Source organism: Anas acuta, chromosome 6 (genome assembly GCF_963932015.1).
Source record: "Anas acuta chromosome 6, bAnaAcu1.1, whole genome shotgun sequence".
In the NCBI taxonomy this organism is placed as follows: Eukaryota; Metazoa; Chordata; class Aves; order Anseriformes; family Anatidae; genus Anas; species Anas acuta.
This window is the reverse complement of record NC_088984.1, coordinates 9,255,941-9,269,303: the sequence shown is the minus strand read 5'-3', so window position 1 is coordinate 9,269,303 and position 13,363 is coordinate 9,255,941. Positions and strand designations below refer to the sequence as shown.

At 35.7% G+C, this 13,363-nt stretch overlaps 1 protein-coding gene across 5 annotated transcripts in view; it reads left to right on the top strand.

The window, feature by feature from the left end:
- The window catches only part of DPP10 (dipeptidyl peptidase like 10), a 471,329-nt gene that overhangs the window by 264,281 nt on the left and 193,685 nt on the right, over positions 1-13,363 (top strand). For all 5 annotated transcript variants that reach the window (XM_068687295.1, XM_068687296.1, XM_068687297.1 and 2 more), the window contains exons 2-3: positions 3,705-3,819; positions 11,676-11,771. In XM_068687295.1, coding sequence (XP_068543396.1) covers positions 3,705-3,819; positions 11,676-11,771 — 211 coding nt within the window. The remainder of the gene's footprint in view (positions 1-3,704; positions 3,820-11,675; positions 11,772-13,363) is intronic.

Genomic DNA, 13,363 nt, shown 5'->3' with positions numbered 1-13,363 from the left:
ACCGTCTTCAGAAGTTGATATTTTTTCAAACCACTTTAATATAAGAGCCTTTTAAGAAGATTAGATCCTTAAATCTCCATCTGCATGTTCTCCATCTGCCAGTTAGCTGTTAGTTATGGGAAAACTTTACAATGTCAGAAGCTTCTCATTGTACAGCTTCTTAGATATTTCCTCTTGAATGCCTCTATCTTACCAAAAAGTCACAGCTTCTGTCTTGGCAATGATTTATGGTCTAAAAAGCTGTTTAAGTTCCTCTTGTTTATATCATTCAAAAAGCAGTTCCTCTTGTTTATATCATTCAAAAAGCAGTGCAAGGCCAAATATATCTTATTTATTTAACAACTTATTGTATTTTTAAACTTCATAGGTTGTTCTCAAAGAGTTGCATTGCTTAACATCAAGAAAGTTGATCAAAGATGTCCTTGATATTGATTATATTATGAGTTTCCATTACTATAGTAATTTTCTGATGTTTCATCAAATCTTTTTTTTGTGTGTGCATTATCTTCACAAAGGTCTTACAGAATGTTGTCTTTTCATAATGTCATCCTCATTAATAACTTTTAATAAATTGGAATTAATCAATTTTACCAAGTTATTAAAACCAATTTATCTCTTATCTTGTCTTAGAGATAAGTCTTTCTCTTTATGCCAGTTTCCAGTGTTTTCAGCTAGCAAACTAGTTTCTAGCTGGAAACCTGACTTCTTTCTCACTGTGGGTATGAGTAAGCTTTGTGTGCTATTTGATCTTTTCCTTTCAAAAATTTGTAGAAGTATTTAAAGTGGACATTTATTTTTAGAAACTGAATGATATTCACATCTTCAGAGAAGAACCTTCTGAATAATAAAGACTTTGTACAATTTTTAGAGGCTTCAGTACAGAGGACATTCATCAACTTGTCCAGCTTCTGTCATTTTAATTTAATACTTTACAGTAGCCTCTCACAATTCTCAGGGAATAACTGCTGCTGTTTCACCACAGCTTACTTATACAAACTACAAGTTCTTCTGTTACAATTGGACTCTGTTAAATGTCATAACAATAAGGCTTATACTGTTTTCTTTAGGATAAGTCCTAATTTTCTAGACTGTACTATGAATATCGAAATAATTCTTACTTGAGTGAAAATAATAGATTGGATGTCAATTTATGTCAAGACCTTAGAGATTTTGTAATGGGACTGTCTTGGGATCCATCCAAACCTCATAGCCAAGGGATCACAAAACTGCGTGCGTATGATGCTGATATACACCCTTGAAGACCCACTATCTATAAGGCTATTCAGGAATAGGCAACCACCTACGCCAGACAGGTGAAAGGAGCCTGGTGGCCATTTCAGGCCAGGAGAAAAATCACACAATGGGCGGGATTGGAAGGCACCTCTGAATGTCATCTAGTCCAACCCCTCTGCCAAACAGGATCACCTGGAGCACATTGTGCAGGATGGCATTCAGGCAGGTTTTGAATATCTCCAGAGAATGAAACTCCACAACCTCTCTGGGCAATTCCTGCCAGTGCTCTGTCACCCTCAAGTATTGAAATGCCATCTCATATTCAACCAGAACTTCTTGTGCTTCAGTTTGTGCCCATTGCCTCTTGTCCGGTCGCTGGGCACAACTGAAAAGAGACCAGCTCCATCCTCTTAGCACTCTCCCCTCAGATGTGTATATACATTGACGACGTCTCCCCTCAGTCTTCTCTTTACCAGGCTAAACAGGCCCAGCTCTCTTATATGACAGGTGCTGCAGTCCTCTAATCATCTTTGTAGCCCTCCTCTGGACTCGCCTCAATAGTTTCATGTCCCTCTTTTGGTGGGGAGCTCAGAACTGGACACAATACTCCAGGTGGGGCCTCACCAGGGCTGAGTAGAGGGGGACTGTCACCTCCCTTGACCTGCTGGCAACACTATTTTGAATGCATCCCAGGATACCATCAGCCTTCTTGGCCACAAGGGTACATTGCTGACTCATGACCCCCAGGTCCCTCTTGCAGTTCCTTGACAGGGGTTGCACTGGGTTGAGGGCTTCTGCAAGACTTCCTCTATGGGTTTGCTTGAAGACTGCAAAGAGCAATTTCCCTTGAAGTTCCTTGAAAAGAGAACCAGGGAGAAAAACTGTCTTGCGCAGGTAGAAGTGCACTGTTGAGGGGTTCAAAATCAAGATGCTGTTAAACGTGCTGTTCTGGGTGGTATGTGGTTTAGAAGCGGTGTATTCTAAACAAAAAAGTATAAGAACATGTCATTTTCTGTTCTTAAAACATCTCAATTTCTCACTCATATATAATTTGGAAAACACAAATGAAATAATCCATGTGTGACAAAGTGTTAATATCTTTTTGAAAGCTTATGAAACATAGCAGGAGATGTCTTCCTTCAGGTTAGTCCTCCCTGCAGAAGATGGCTGAGGTGGCAGAGCTACCCTATCCATTTCGCTTACAGAAAGGGGAAAGATAAAATGGTATCTTGTTGTGTGCTTGTGACAAACCCAGATCAAATAGGAGAGACTCCAAGTAGTCTTTCATCATAATCTTTCATCTTTCTTGGGAGTCCCTCCCTATGTATTTGGTGGCAGCTGTCTCACAGAGCCTTGTTGATGCAGGTCCAGGTCATGGGGAGGGAGAGAGATTGTATGTGGCCTTACTTTCAAAACCATGTGCGGGGGCTAAATTTCACATTTTTTACTCCACCCATTCAGTGGAGCTTGGTTAAAAGTTGTGCTGCATTCATGTAATGTAAATCAGCTTTGTAAATAGGCTCAAATAATATCTTCAGATGTTTCTTTTCACAGAGAGTGTTATCACAGCAGTTTAATTTTCAGATGATAGTGGTATATATGGGTAAATGTGGCAGAGAGAGTGGATATAGATAGAAAAAATGCTTACTGTGGGAGCAAATTAGGATCGTGTGAGACAATTGTCTTATTGTTTTTGTCATTCTGTTGTAGGATGCTAACCTGTTGTTTGGTCTAAAATTGTACTGTGAATACAGGCAGTGCATTGTGGCTATTAACAAATCTAAATTGTGTTCAGCTGAAGTTAGTAGGAGTTAAACATGAACTACAGAGAACATAGGTTTAAGCATACTAGTCGTTACAGAAGCATTCATTTAACATTAGTTACAAGCTACTGTTGATTTTTATGAGTAATAAGGGAGCAGTTTACAGTTGAGCTACTGTATAGAGAAAGAAGGGCTGTTCAGCTTTGGATGGAGCCTCAGGCTGTTCTGTAAATGTTTTTTATTACAAATAAGTTTAATAGTATACATTAAAAAGGATGTGTATTTAAACCTTTATGGTCCATACCACGTTAGGTGGAATTACAGTAAATTGCTGTGTTTCATTTCTGCAATTATCTTATAAACTGCTAGTTGATATTGTCCTGAAATTTATGTTCAGCACGTTTTAACACCAGTCATATTTTGGATAGATTATATAAGCTCATTTTGTTGTCTCTTAGGGGATATAAATTTACATGTATTAAAAAAAAAAAAGATATATCTAATAAAAAAAACATGAGTTATGCACCTTAGATATGCACCTTTGGAGTTATGTATGTGTACTATTGAGAGGGGAGGGATAGTGATCACCTCCCATGCTGTGATTATGAGCATGCACTGAGCAATTTTTCCTATTGATAATAGTTCTAGAAATATATGATTATGAAACACGGTCTTTTCCTTTTATTTTATTTTTTTCCATTCCTGTAGGAACTTGGAAGTAACAGCCCTCCGCAGAGGAACTGGAAGGGAATTGCTATTGCGCTGCTGGTGATTCTAGTTGTTTGTTCACTCATCACTATGTCTGTCATTCTTTTAACCCCAGGTAACCTATTTCTTTATTTTTTCTTATTGAAGATGTATGATTCATAATGCAGTCATTAAAATGACATATAAATGTTAAAATATCTCTTGCCCTTAAGAATTTTTAACTTCTGGCTACTATAAATTTGGTGCCTTTAGGGACTTGAGAGTTACTGGAGTCCTTGTGGAGCAGAGGCATTTGGCTGTGGCAGCAGGTTCTTAGGATTGTGTCAGCCTTGAGGTAGCTACAAGCGATCCTCATTAGCCTCAGTGGGTATGAGCTGAATGTTAAGATTTTATCACTTGTCTTAGTGTAATTTCTGATTCACGGATGAGCTAAGAGAAGGCTATATATCATAGAAAACGAATACTGAGAATGAAACTTACTGAATCAGAAGCATGCATCTTTCATATGTACCTGCACAATCTTTTTCCCTTTTCTTTCTCTTAATAAACAACTATGTGACCTAAAACTAAGGAAACTAGTTAACAGTTCACTTCCCCTGCCTCAAAAGTCAAAACTCAAAAAAAAAAAAAGTGGGGGGCAATTAATAGACAAAATAACAACTGCACATATATAAATAATTATGCCTAATGGTTATTTTGTTCTAATTTGGTCCTTGTTATTTTCTAAAGATTTTATTGCTGGGGCAGCAACTGTTTACCTACATGTATGTGTATCTTTGAATTCTTTCTATCAGAATTGATTTTTTCCTGTCAAATTTGAATTCCTTCTATCAGATTTGAAATTATGATGTAAAGTATCTGATTTGGATGGTGTGTCTAATAAATATTGGTCTGCAAATGTTTTGCCATGTGAGTTCAATTTGTATAAGCCAAAAGGCTAGCAAAATGCTCTGCATTAAATGATGGTTCTGCACCATTTGACCACAGGATGAAGTCATCAACGGAAGCTTGGTGGGTCCATGCCTGAGCAAGCATGCTAATAAACTGCTGCTGCTTGAAAGGAAGGTGGTAAAACTGAATGGAAAAAGATCAAAAAGCTTTTCTTCTCAGAGGTAGCAAGACAGATACCTCTGAGAAGCAAAGCAAGTATGTAGGAACATTCTGGGCTATTCTGCTTCCTCTATTTTGTAGAAAAATTTGCTACATATGAACGGTGCTGTCCAAGGTAATGATAAAGAAATGACTGCTTGTTTCCACTTAGGACATTCTGAGACAAATAAAAGCAGAGTTGTGCCTCTCTAGTCTCAGTGCATATGAGTTTCTTCAGGGAATAATAAAATCAGACACAGAGGGCAAATATTGGCATGTCGTGGTACACTTTAAGACAAAAGAGTGTTTTACTTTTCAGTGAGGGGTTCCTTTCTTTCACAGCTTATAAAATCTCAAAAGTGTTATGCTGGAATTCACAATGATAAACATCAGTTCTGGCTCTTATATCTGAATAGAATTATTAATGATTTAAAAACATAAATTGAATTCTTTGAAGGCATTTGCTGGAAAAAAAAGAATAATCAAACTAGGGAAATATTATTATTTTTGAATATGTTAAAAAAAAAAAAAAACTTAGTGATTTACAACATCTCTAGGGTGGTTTCAAAATCCAGAGAACTTGCTTGAAAACTTGATGTAAGCTGGGACCTACATTTCTGTTCAAGTCATGCGAGTGAAAAGTAGTTCTGTCAGCTCAGATGTTCTAAGATATCCCAAAGAGACTGTAGAACCTGATATAAATAAAAGCCTTTTTCCAAAAATGATCTAGTCTGTAAAACCGGTGTTTCCTGCAGGTTAAAAATGCTTACCAAAGAAAGCTTTGGAGGTCCATTGTGGGGCAGCTGCTTTCCCTACTTTTGATCTTAATCAGTGCTGTTCCTCCTTCACTTTCATGATTAATATGTTTTTGGAAGATAATGTTCTGATACTCTGCTGCTTTGCTGATGGGTGCTAAGCACTGTAGCTGAAGTTGTCTGATTCTGAATATATATCCAAGATGACTTTTGGATGTTTAGCAGTCAAGGAAGCGAAAAACTCAGGAGACTACTTCAAAGGTTTCTATTGCAAAGTGATTAGTGCTAAGGTGGTACAAATGTGTTGTTATAAATATTTGTTTTTGCAATTCAATTCCAATATTACTGTTTTAAGTATTAGATTTCTTTCTCTATTTAGTTCTGCCTGTACTGATGGGTGTCTTTTAGACTTCATACAAATTCCCTAAGCACTGTGCATCATTCTGCTTCTTTTTAGGGGTATAATGATAATTTTAGACAGTGGCTGCTCAGAAGCCTCTTTAGTCTTTATAAAGCATTTCAGTGAAATTCATGTCAAGGCAAGATTGGATTTATTGATATGCTAAATCCAACAGAAATGATCTGTTTTACTTACAATTGTTCATACATTGTTTTGTCCACAATGTGAGAAACCCTTAGGTCCACGTACACTAGTAGTTGTACAACTAATACGTTGTCCTTTGACTTATCTCAAGCTTTAAGCAACATCTTTCATGCCTTGTTTGATAGAGGGATCAATGCTTTTTAATCAGCTAACAAGTTTTTTTGTTTGTTTGTTTTTTTGTTTTTAAATTCTACATGTATGTAAGGTACATATAAAATGCTTCAAAGAGACTTTAGCTACTCCTAAAACACAAGTACTGTTATTTTGGTACATGAATTATTGCTTGAATGTACAAAAACGGATGTATTTTGAGCTGTTAATATTGTAGCTTCTGCTAAAGTACAAAATGCAATATCTGTGTCACAATTATGGTTGTGGCTTTAGTAAACAAATAATGATATTGGTAATATTTTGGTTCCTGTATATTGTTTTTCATCTGTGATAATATTTGAAAGCTTTAGAAATATGTTAGTTTTCTCAACAAGGAGACTGAAAAATGGAAGAACAGGCAATTTCAGTCGTGTAATGGATTAGTAGTAGGGTCTGAATGGCCTCCCAGTCCTGTTACCGGTCGCTGGGACTCTTAACTGCTCTCTGTGAATGTTTCTCTGTGGATTTAGTAGGAAAAAAGCAAAACAAAACCATTGTGTCCACCAAATATAAATTGTTATGTTGCTCTGTAGGTGGAAGTAGAAGGCTTGCAGACAGCTATCCCTGATAGTTTTCTCTGCAATTAGATAAGTGTATTGAAAAAGCAAGTACATGAGGATATCAAAGAATATAATCGTGTTAAAGTAAAGGGCTTGAGTGTGGAAGAACCTGGAGTTTCAGAAAAGTCTGTCTAGGCCAACTTAATTATGAAAACAGTGATTTTTTTTTTTAGTGTGATATTTGGAGATTACTGGAGAAGTATTTAAGAGACAATAAAAGAAAATACTTTGAGAATAATAACTTTCTTTCTTTATATTGTGAATTAATGGCCAGTGCTAAATAGCTGATAATATCTGAGAAACAGAAATAGCTGTTTTTCAGATATTATCATTATATGTCAATATAAACGTAACACAGGTATCTTACGTGTTCTGTTTTTATTTTATTACATTTTTGAAGTTTCATCATATACATGAACATACTGAAATAGTCACAGGTAGACTTTCTGGGGTCAGTGCCTCACTCCTGCCTTTAAATCAGTGTGTTTTCAAGCTTTGCATCATGGCAGGATGTGCCACATGGTAAGAATTACCTTAAGACCTCGTGTAAATCTGTATTTCAAAACCAAGGAATGTTCAGGTGGAGGTACTAGAAAATGAAAGAAAATGTTCTAAGAGTTGTCCAGACACTGCCACTTTTGTTGAGGTGTTTTGCTGCAACACTTAAGGCTGGTCCTCTTTTTGGGAATGACAGTAGTTCTACCTTCATGGTAGCTTACAGTTTCTGAAGATGTGGCAGACTTGAATGCTGTATTTGGGACTCCTTTGCTGACATATGTTGATGTCAACATTTAAACCATGTTTGCTGATGTGTGGTAATTACTGTTGAGCAGAGTGGCTTCTGAACTCTAGCAAAACATGGTTTGATTTGACACCTCTTGATGGGGAGAAGGACAGCTTTGCAGAAAAATTCCTTTAGGGAGCATGTAGGTCAGCCAAACTCATGGAAGATATTTTTGTGAAACTGGAGTAAAGTCAAGCTCCAGGAATGGAATCTATTGGGATTATGTCCAGTGGGTAAATATTCTGTTTAGAACAGGCTTGGGACCAACCATACCATTTCTCATGTTGCTCTTTAAATGAATAGAAAATGAACTAAAATATTTTTTGCTGAAGTAGATACCCATTACAAAAAAGATTCAAGCTTCTGTTTAATTACATATAGCCTCCATGTAACTACCATAAATTATCAAGCAAGTTTTGATATCTGTTTTATGTCAAGTTGTTTTTCCTTTTTCGTACAAACGTAATACAAACTAAGCTAATTTTTAATTATAGATGTTAGCTTGCACACAGTTAACTAGTGGTGTTTTTCCACTTCTCAGGCATCATTTAATATCAATCTTTTATTTCTAGTGTTAAAACTTTTTTTAATCCCCACAGAAAATTCAGTAAGGAGTTTGACTTAATATACTGCACTAAATAATTTCTAATTTTAGTTTCTAAGCTAGAAAGTAGATTTTGAGGTTTTAGACTATTTTTAATTACTCATTTGCAAAAATAATATACTGTAAACTCATGAAAAATAATAAGGCTATTCAATTTCTATTTTTGCCATCTTCTAGTTTAGTAAACATGAACAGGTTTGTCATTTTGAATAAATATGCACTAGTTGTTGAACTGTGAATGTGTTTAAAGTATGGTTTAGTTATTTGGTTTTTAACATTTGATTTTGTTTATATCTTTTGTAATCTTGTGTTCATTTTCTATGTAATTTCATACCAAAATATAGAAATCCATGGGAAATAGCGTGAGGACAGTGAAATATGATTCCTTCAAGGAATAATTCATTTAAATGTAAAATGGAAAAGAAAGAGAGCTAGTAGGGTATTAGGTAATGTGGTAGTGAACATGCAGTGGAAAAAGGTAGACTAGAAATAAAGAGTGCTTTGCAAAATGCATACCAATTTGTGCCTGTGCTCAGGAAAGATTTACCCAGGAGAGGGGGTAAAGAGAGCTCACATGGTGAGAAATTCATCTTGCTATACATAAACTAAGCATTTGGGGAAGGTAAAGTACTTTTCTTTTTTTTTTTTTTTTTTTTTTTTTTTAATGTCAAATCTGTATTTTACTCAAAAATTACACAATATGCAATATTGTCAGAGTGGAAAGCTGGAAAGCTAGTGTCCAAGATTACAAACAAGGCTCTATTTTGGTCATGACTTTGCATTGCAAAACAACGACAGCAACAAAAAACAACCAACCAACCAACCAAAAAAAACTCACAACTTTTCAAACATATATTAAAGTCGTTTGAAGATGCTGATTGTTTCATCTTAGAAATGCTAACATCAATTTTAAAAGTTACTCTAAAATCCAATTTATTTCAAGATTACTTGTCAGGCTTGTGAATTAAAAGACAGAAAAGCAGAACTGGTATGCCTTTCTTCTCTGATAGTCTTCTGCACACATTTGATGTATTGTTCTATTGAGTTTTATTAAAGCAGTTAAAAAACAATCTGTGATAACTAAACTGTCTTGGGCAAGACAATTTGTGGCAGCATAACAGCTTGTGTGATCTTGATTGATAGTTGGTAGACTGGCAATATATGAGGGGTCACAACAAATAGAAACATAGACTCATGAAAGGTTAGAAGGGGAATCCTTCTGAGATCACAAACAGCATCAGGACCAGGGTCTGTTATACCAGAATGAGTGATGGAAAACAGCTTGTGGGATAGGTAGTATGCAAGGTTATGGAGAGTGGGGAAAATGGGCTTATGAAGAACCCAGTATTTGATGCTGTTAAGTCTAAGGTAGTGTTTTGAAGACAGGAAATATATTTGTGGAGCTGAGCAGAGCATATGTAACAACATATGCTTGCTTTGAAGATAAAAACTCCATGTGTGGCAGGAGAAAGAGCTAACAAGGTCCCATGATGTGTGAACAGAGGGATTAGGTATAAACCGTGAGAGATGATGTTACTCTGCTGTAAAGCTCTGGTAAGACTACAAGTGGAATATTCTGTCCTGTGCTGGACTTGGAGACTAAAAAACAACCCAAATAGACTATTTTTATCCCTGGAAGGTAGGAAGAGGCCAAAAAGCTTATTTAAGGATTAGAACGCTTGTCTTGTGAGAGAGGATTTGAAAAACTCTGCATGCTTAACCTTATATCATGTACAAGAGGAGTTGATTACGGTGAGTAAGTGCTTATTGAGAGCTGGGAGGGAGGTGCATGCAAAACACAGAAATGCCATGGAGTGAGCAGCCATGGTGGCCTTGCATCTATCCTAAATGTGTGGCTTGCATTAGAAAGGAGTTTGTCTCCAATGCAGCAAAGATGCACCTTATGAATACTAAATGAAGTGGCTGCAGCAGGCAGTGCTGACATTTAAAAGGTCAACAACAACAAAACCAAAACAAACAAACAAAAAAACACACCAACAAAACATGTTGTTCATTTCTGTAAGCTTTCAGCCAGGCCTCTAATTGAGAAATTTGGCTGAATAAACACTGATAACTGAACAGTGCTGGACTTCATTCACTGTGAAGGGCTCATATTTTCATCTGAAAGGCATTACAGGATACTGCTACCTTTACAAAGCACGTTTTCTTTGTTAAAATTGTGCTGTAGCACATTGGGTCAACATAAAGATGACAATATTGTTCCTTGATTGCTGTGATTCTAGATACTATTTCCTATGGGTCTGTCCTCAGTGGTGATACCTAATATCAGCAATCCAGAAAGACAAAATCTGACTCTAAAAAATAAAAGCTCCTTTCACAAAGAGAGTAGTTTGGAGCGCCCATATGTTGGAGAGAAAAGCTCATAGAACAGAGGGATACTGCTGTAATCTATGACAGTCCTCCCCGATAATGATAAAATGATTAAAAGACTCAAGTAGGCAGCTGTCTGGCTGATTGTGTAGGAAGTGAATAGGTGCATATTTCTGCTAGTGCACTGGGGACGTACAACACAGCTTTTGGCAACTGCAGTTCTAAATAGACTAAAGCCATTGAAATACATAGCTGATATATATGAATATTCATTGGAAGCTTTGTGTTTTGACAGCAAAATAGTATTTTTGCTTGAATACTGCCTCTGATATCACACTTTTGTGTGACAGTTCACCTTTCAATCTCTAAAACTTATCGTTTAGTTAACCTAAAGCACAAGAAAAGCAGAATTTAGCAGAGTTTCCTTTTTCATTTCTAAAGTATGGAATTGATTTTAAAAGCTGGCACCTTAAAATAAGTGTTGGCCAACTTGCCAAAGTACTTTCAGGGCCCTATCATGTTTTGGGAAAAACACAAAGCTGATAGCCAAGGTTAAAAAAACAAGGCTTCAGTACTTATCACTCAAGAACAAGTACAGGCTATAAAATGTGCATTTGATTTTTTTTTTTTTTCCTCCCAAGATTTGGATCCTAAAATACATGAGATTGGCTCCAAACCAATTACTTACAGGAGTATATTACTTAGTTTCTATTTGTAAAAGGTGATCAATATGGCCTTCATCCTGTGGCTGTGATGAAATTCTTGTATTGGTTTGAAATCAGTTTTCTCATGGAGTAGAGGGGTGGGAAGAAGGAGCTATACTGCTACATTGCCGGAATAGTAACCAGCCACACACTTCATGTTTCAGCTGTCCTGTCTGTAAGGTACCAACTAGTGCTTTGTTTCCTCAAGCTTTACTGAAGAAAAATGAAACTACTACTTCCAGTGAAAAACATTAGAGCAAGGTAGTGTTAATGATTTCAACAAGACCTCTGAACTATGTATTCTAGTCCTCTAATTCCAGTGTTTTGCAAACTACGCTAATTATATTGTTTTAATAACCATCATAAATGATCCTGTTATTCTTATTTTAGATGAACTTGCAAATTCATCTGAAACCAGATTGTCTTTGGAAGATCTCTTCAGAAAAGAGTTCATAGTTCATAATCCAGAAGCCAAATGGATTAATGGTAAGTGTACTATCTCTCATATAATTTGAATCTAGGTGGTCATTTTAAGAACTGAATGATGTCACTACCATTTGAGAAAGAATCAGTTAAAATCTCAAACTCTCTTGAAATTGGCCGGAGCCCGAGTTTTCCTTGTAATGTCTGTTTCATTAATTTTTGAAATGGTTTTCTAATTTTAAATTTCTGTCTATGCCAAAGTGTTGAAATTGATGATAACCACTTGCTTGGATACAGGTTTCTTTTGTGGCGTTCAAAATCCATCTTAAGAAACTCATAAAATGGAAAATAATTTTATAGGCGTCATTCAAAATAACAGAGGATATAAGCAATCTAGTGTAAAAGTGATGAGATTGTGCAGTATGCAGCTGGAGGGGAGCACCTTGCACATTGATTGGATATTGGCAGAGTAAGTGCATCTGGACTCTGTACAGGAAAGTTTTTGTGGAAAATAAGTAGCTACTTACTTTACGCACCTCTTAGAGTAGAATTTGAATAAATAATTTAGAATAAACATCTAAAAATGTTATCATCTTGACCTCCTCGGAAAGGATGGGAATAGAAATTGAAAAAATGATTCCTCCAGTAAGCATTTCCTTCAGAATGTAGAGAATATTTTGTAGAAAAATTTCCAATTTTAAATTAAGAATTGTGAGTTCGAGATGGATTTTAGGTAAGGTCTAATGTTTACCTGTTGCCATTCAGTAAAACTTTCCATACGAAGATATTAGTTTGTTTAGCATTATCTTTCCAACACAATATTGTTTCTTCCACATTTGGAAATTCATCCACTACAAAGATTATTGCCATGTAGTTACTTCTACTATAATCCAGTCTTAAATAAGAAAAGCTCCTATATGTTTTCACAGTCCATTTTCTTTTCTACTTGAAACTGAGTCCACATTTTTATGTGCCTGCCACCAGTTAATAATTCTTCAGATGTTTAAAGCTGTAGAGGAAGTGCTGTTCTTTATCTGAGATAATCAGCTGTTGCCAAATAAATTAATTAGTAGAAAGTTATTAAAGTAATTAATAGAAATTGGTAGAAATTAATAAGTAAGAAAACATGTTTCTATTGATCATCATTTTAAGATATATCTATGTAGATATCCTTCAGTTTCCTCTCACTTCCCTTTTTTTCTTTTTAACTTCAAAGGCAATTTTTAAAGGCTTGAAATTTTGCATCAAATATGCCTGTATTGTTTTGTTTCTTTCTTGCTTTATGGATAAGGGCTAGTATTTTTCTTGAAAATAATCACTCAGCCATTTAGTAAGCTTTTTTTTTTTTCAATTATAAATTGATCAATTCAACTTTATTTAAAAGGACATTAAGGAGAGCATACGTAGCCATCAGTTCAATCAGTGTTATCTGAAAGAGCACTAGATTTCAGAAAGCATTGCAGTTTCTTGGCATAGTTTTGAAGAAGTGATATGAGAATACATCTTTCCTTAGCATTATTGATCTTCAGATTTTCTAATAGAAAGTGAGAATTTAAAATGCTGCCAGTGAATAATAAAAGCAAGTACTTTATTATAGTACTTTTATAAGTACTTTACTACAGCACATTGCTACTGATAAGGCATGTTCTACTGTT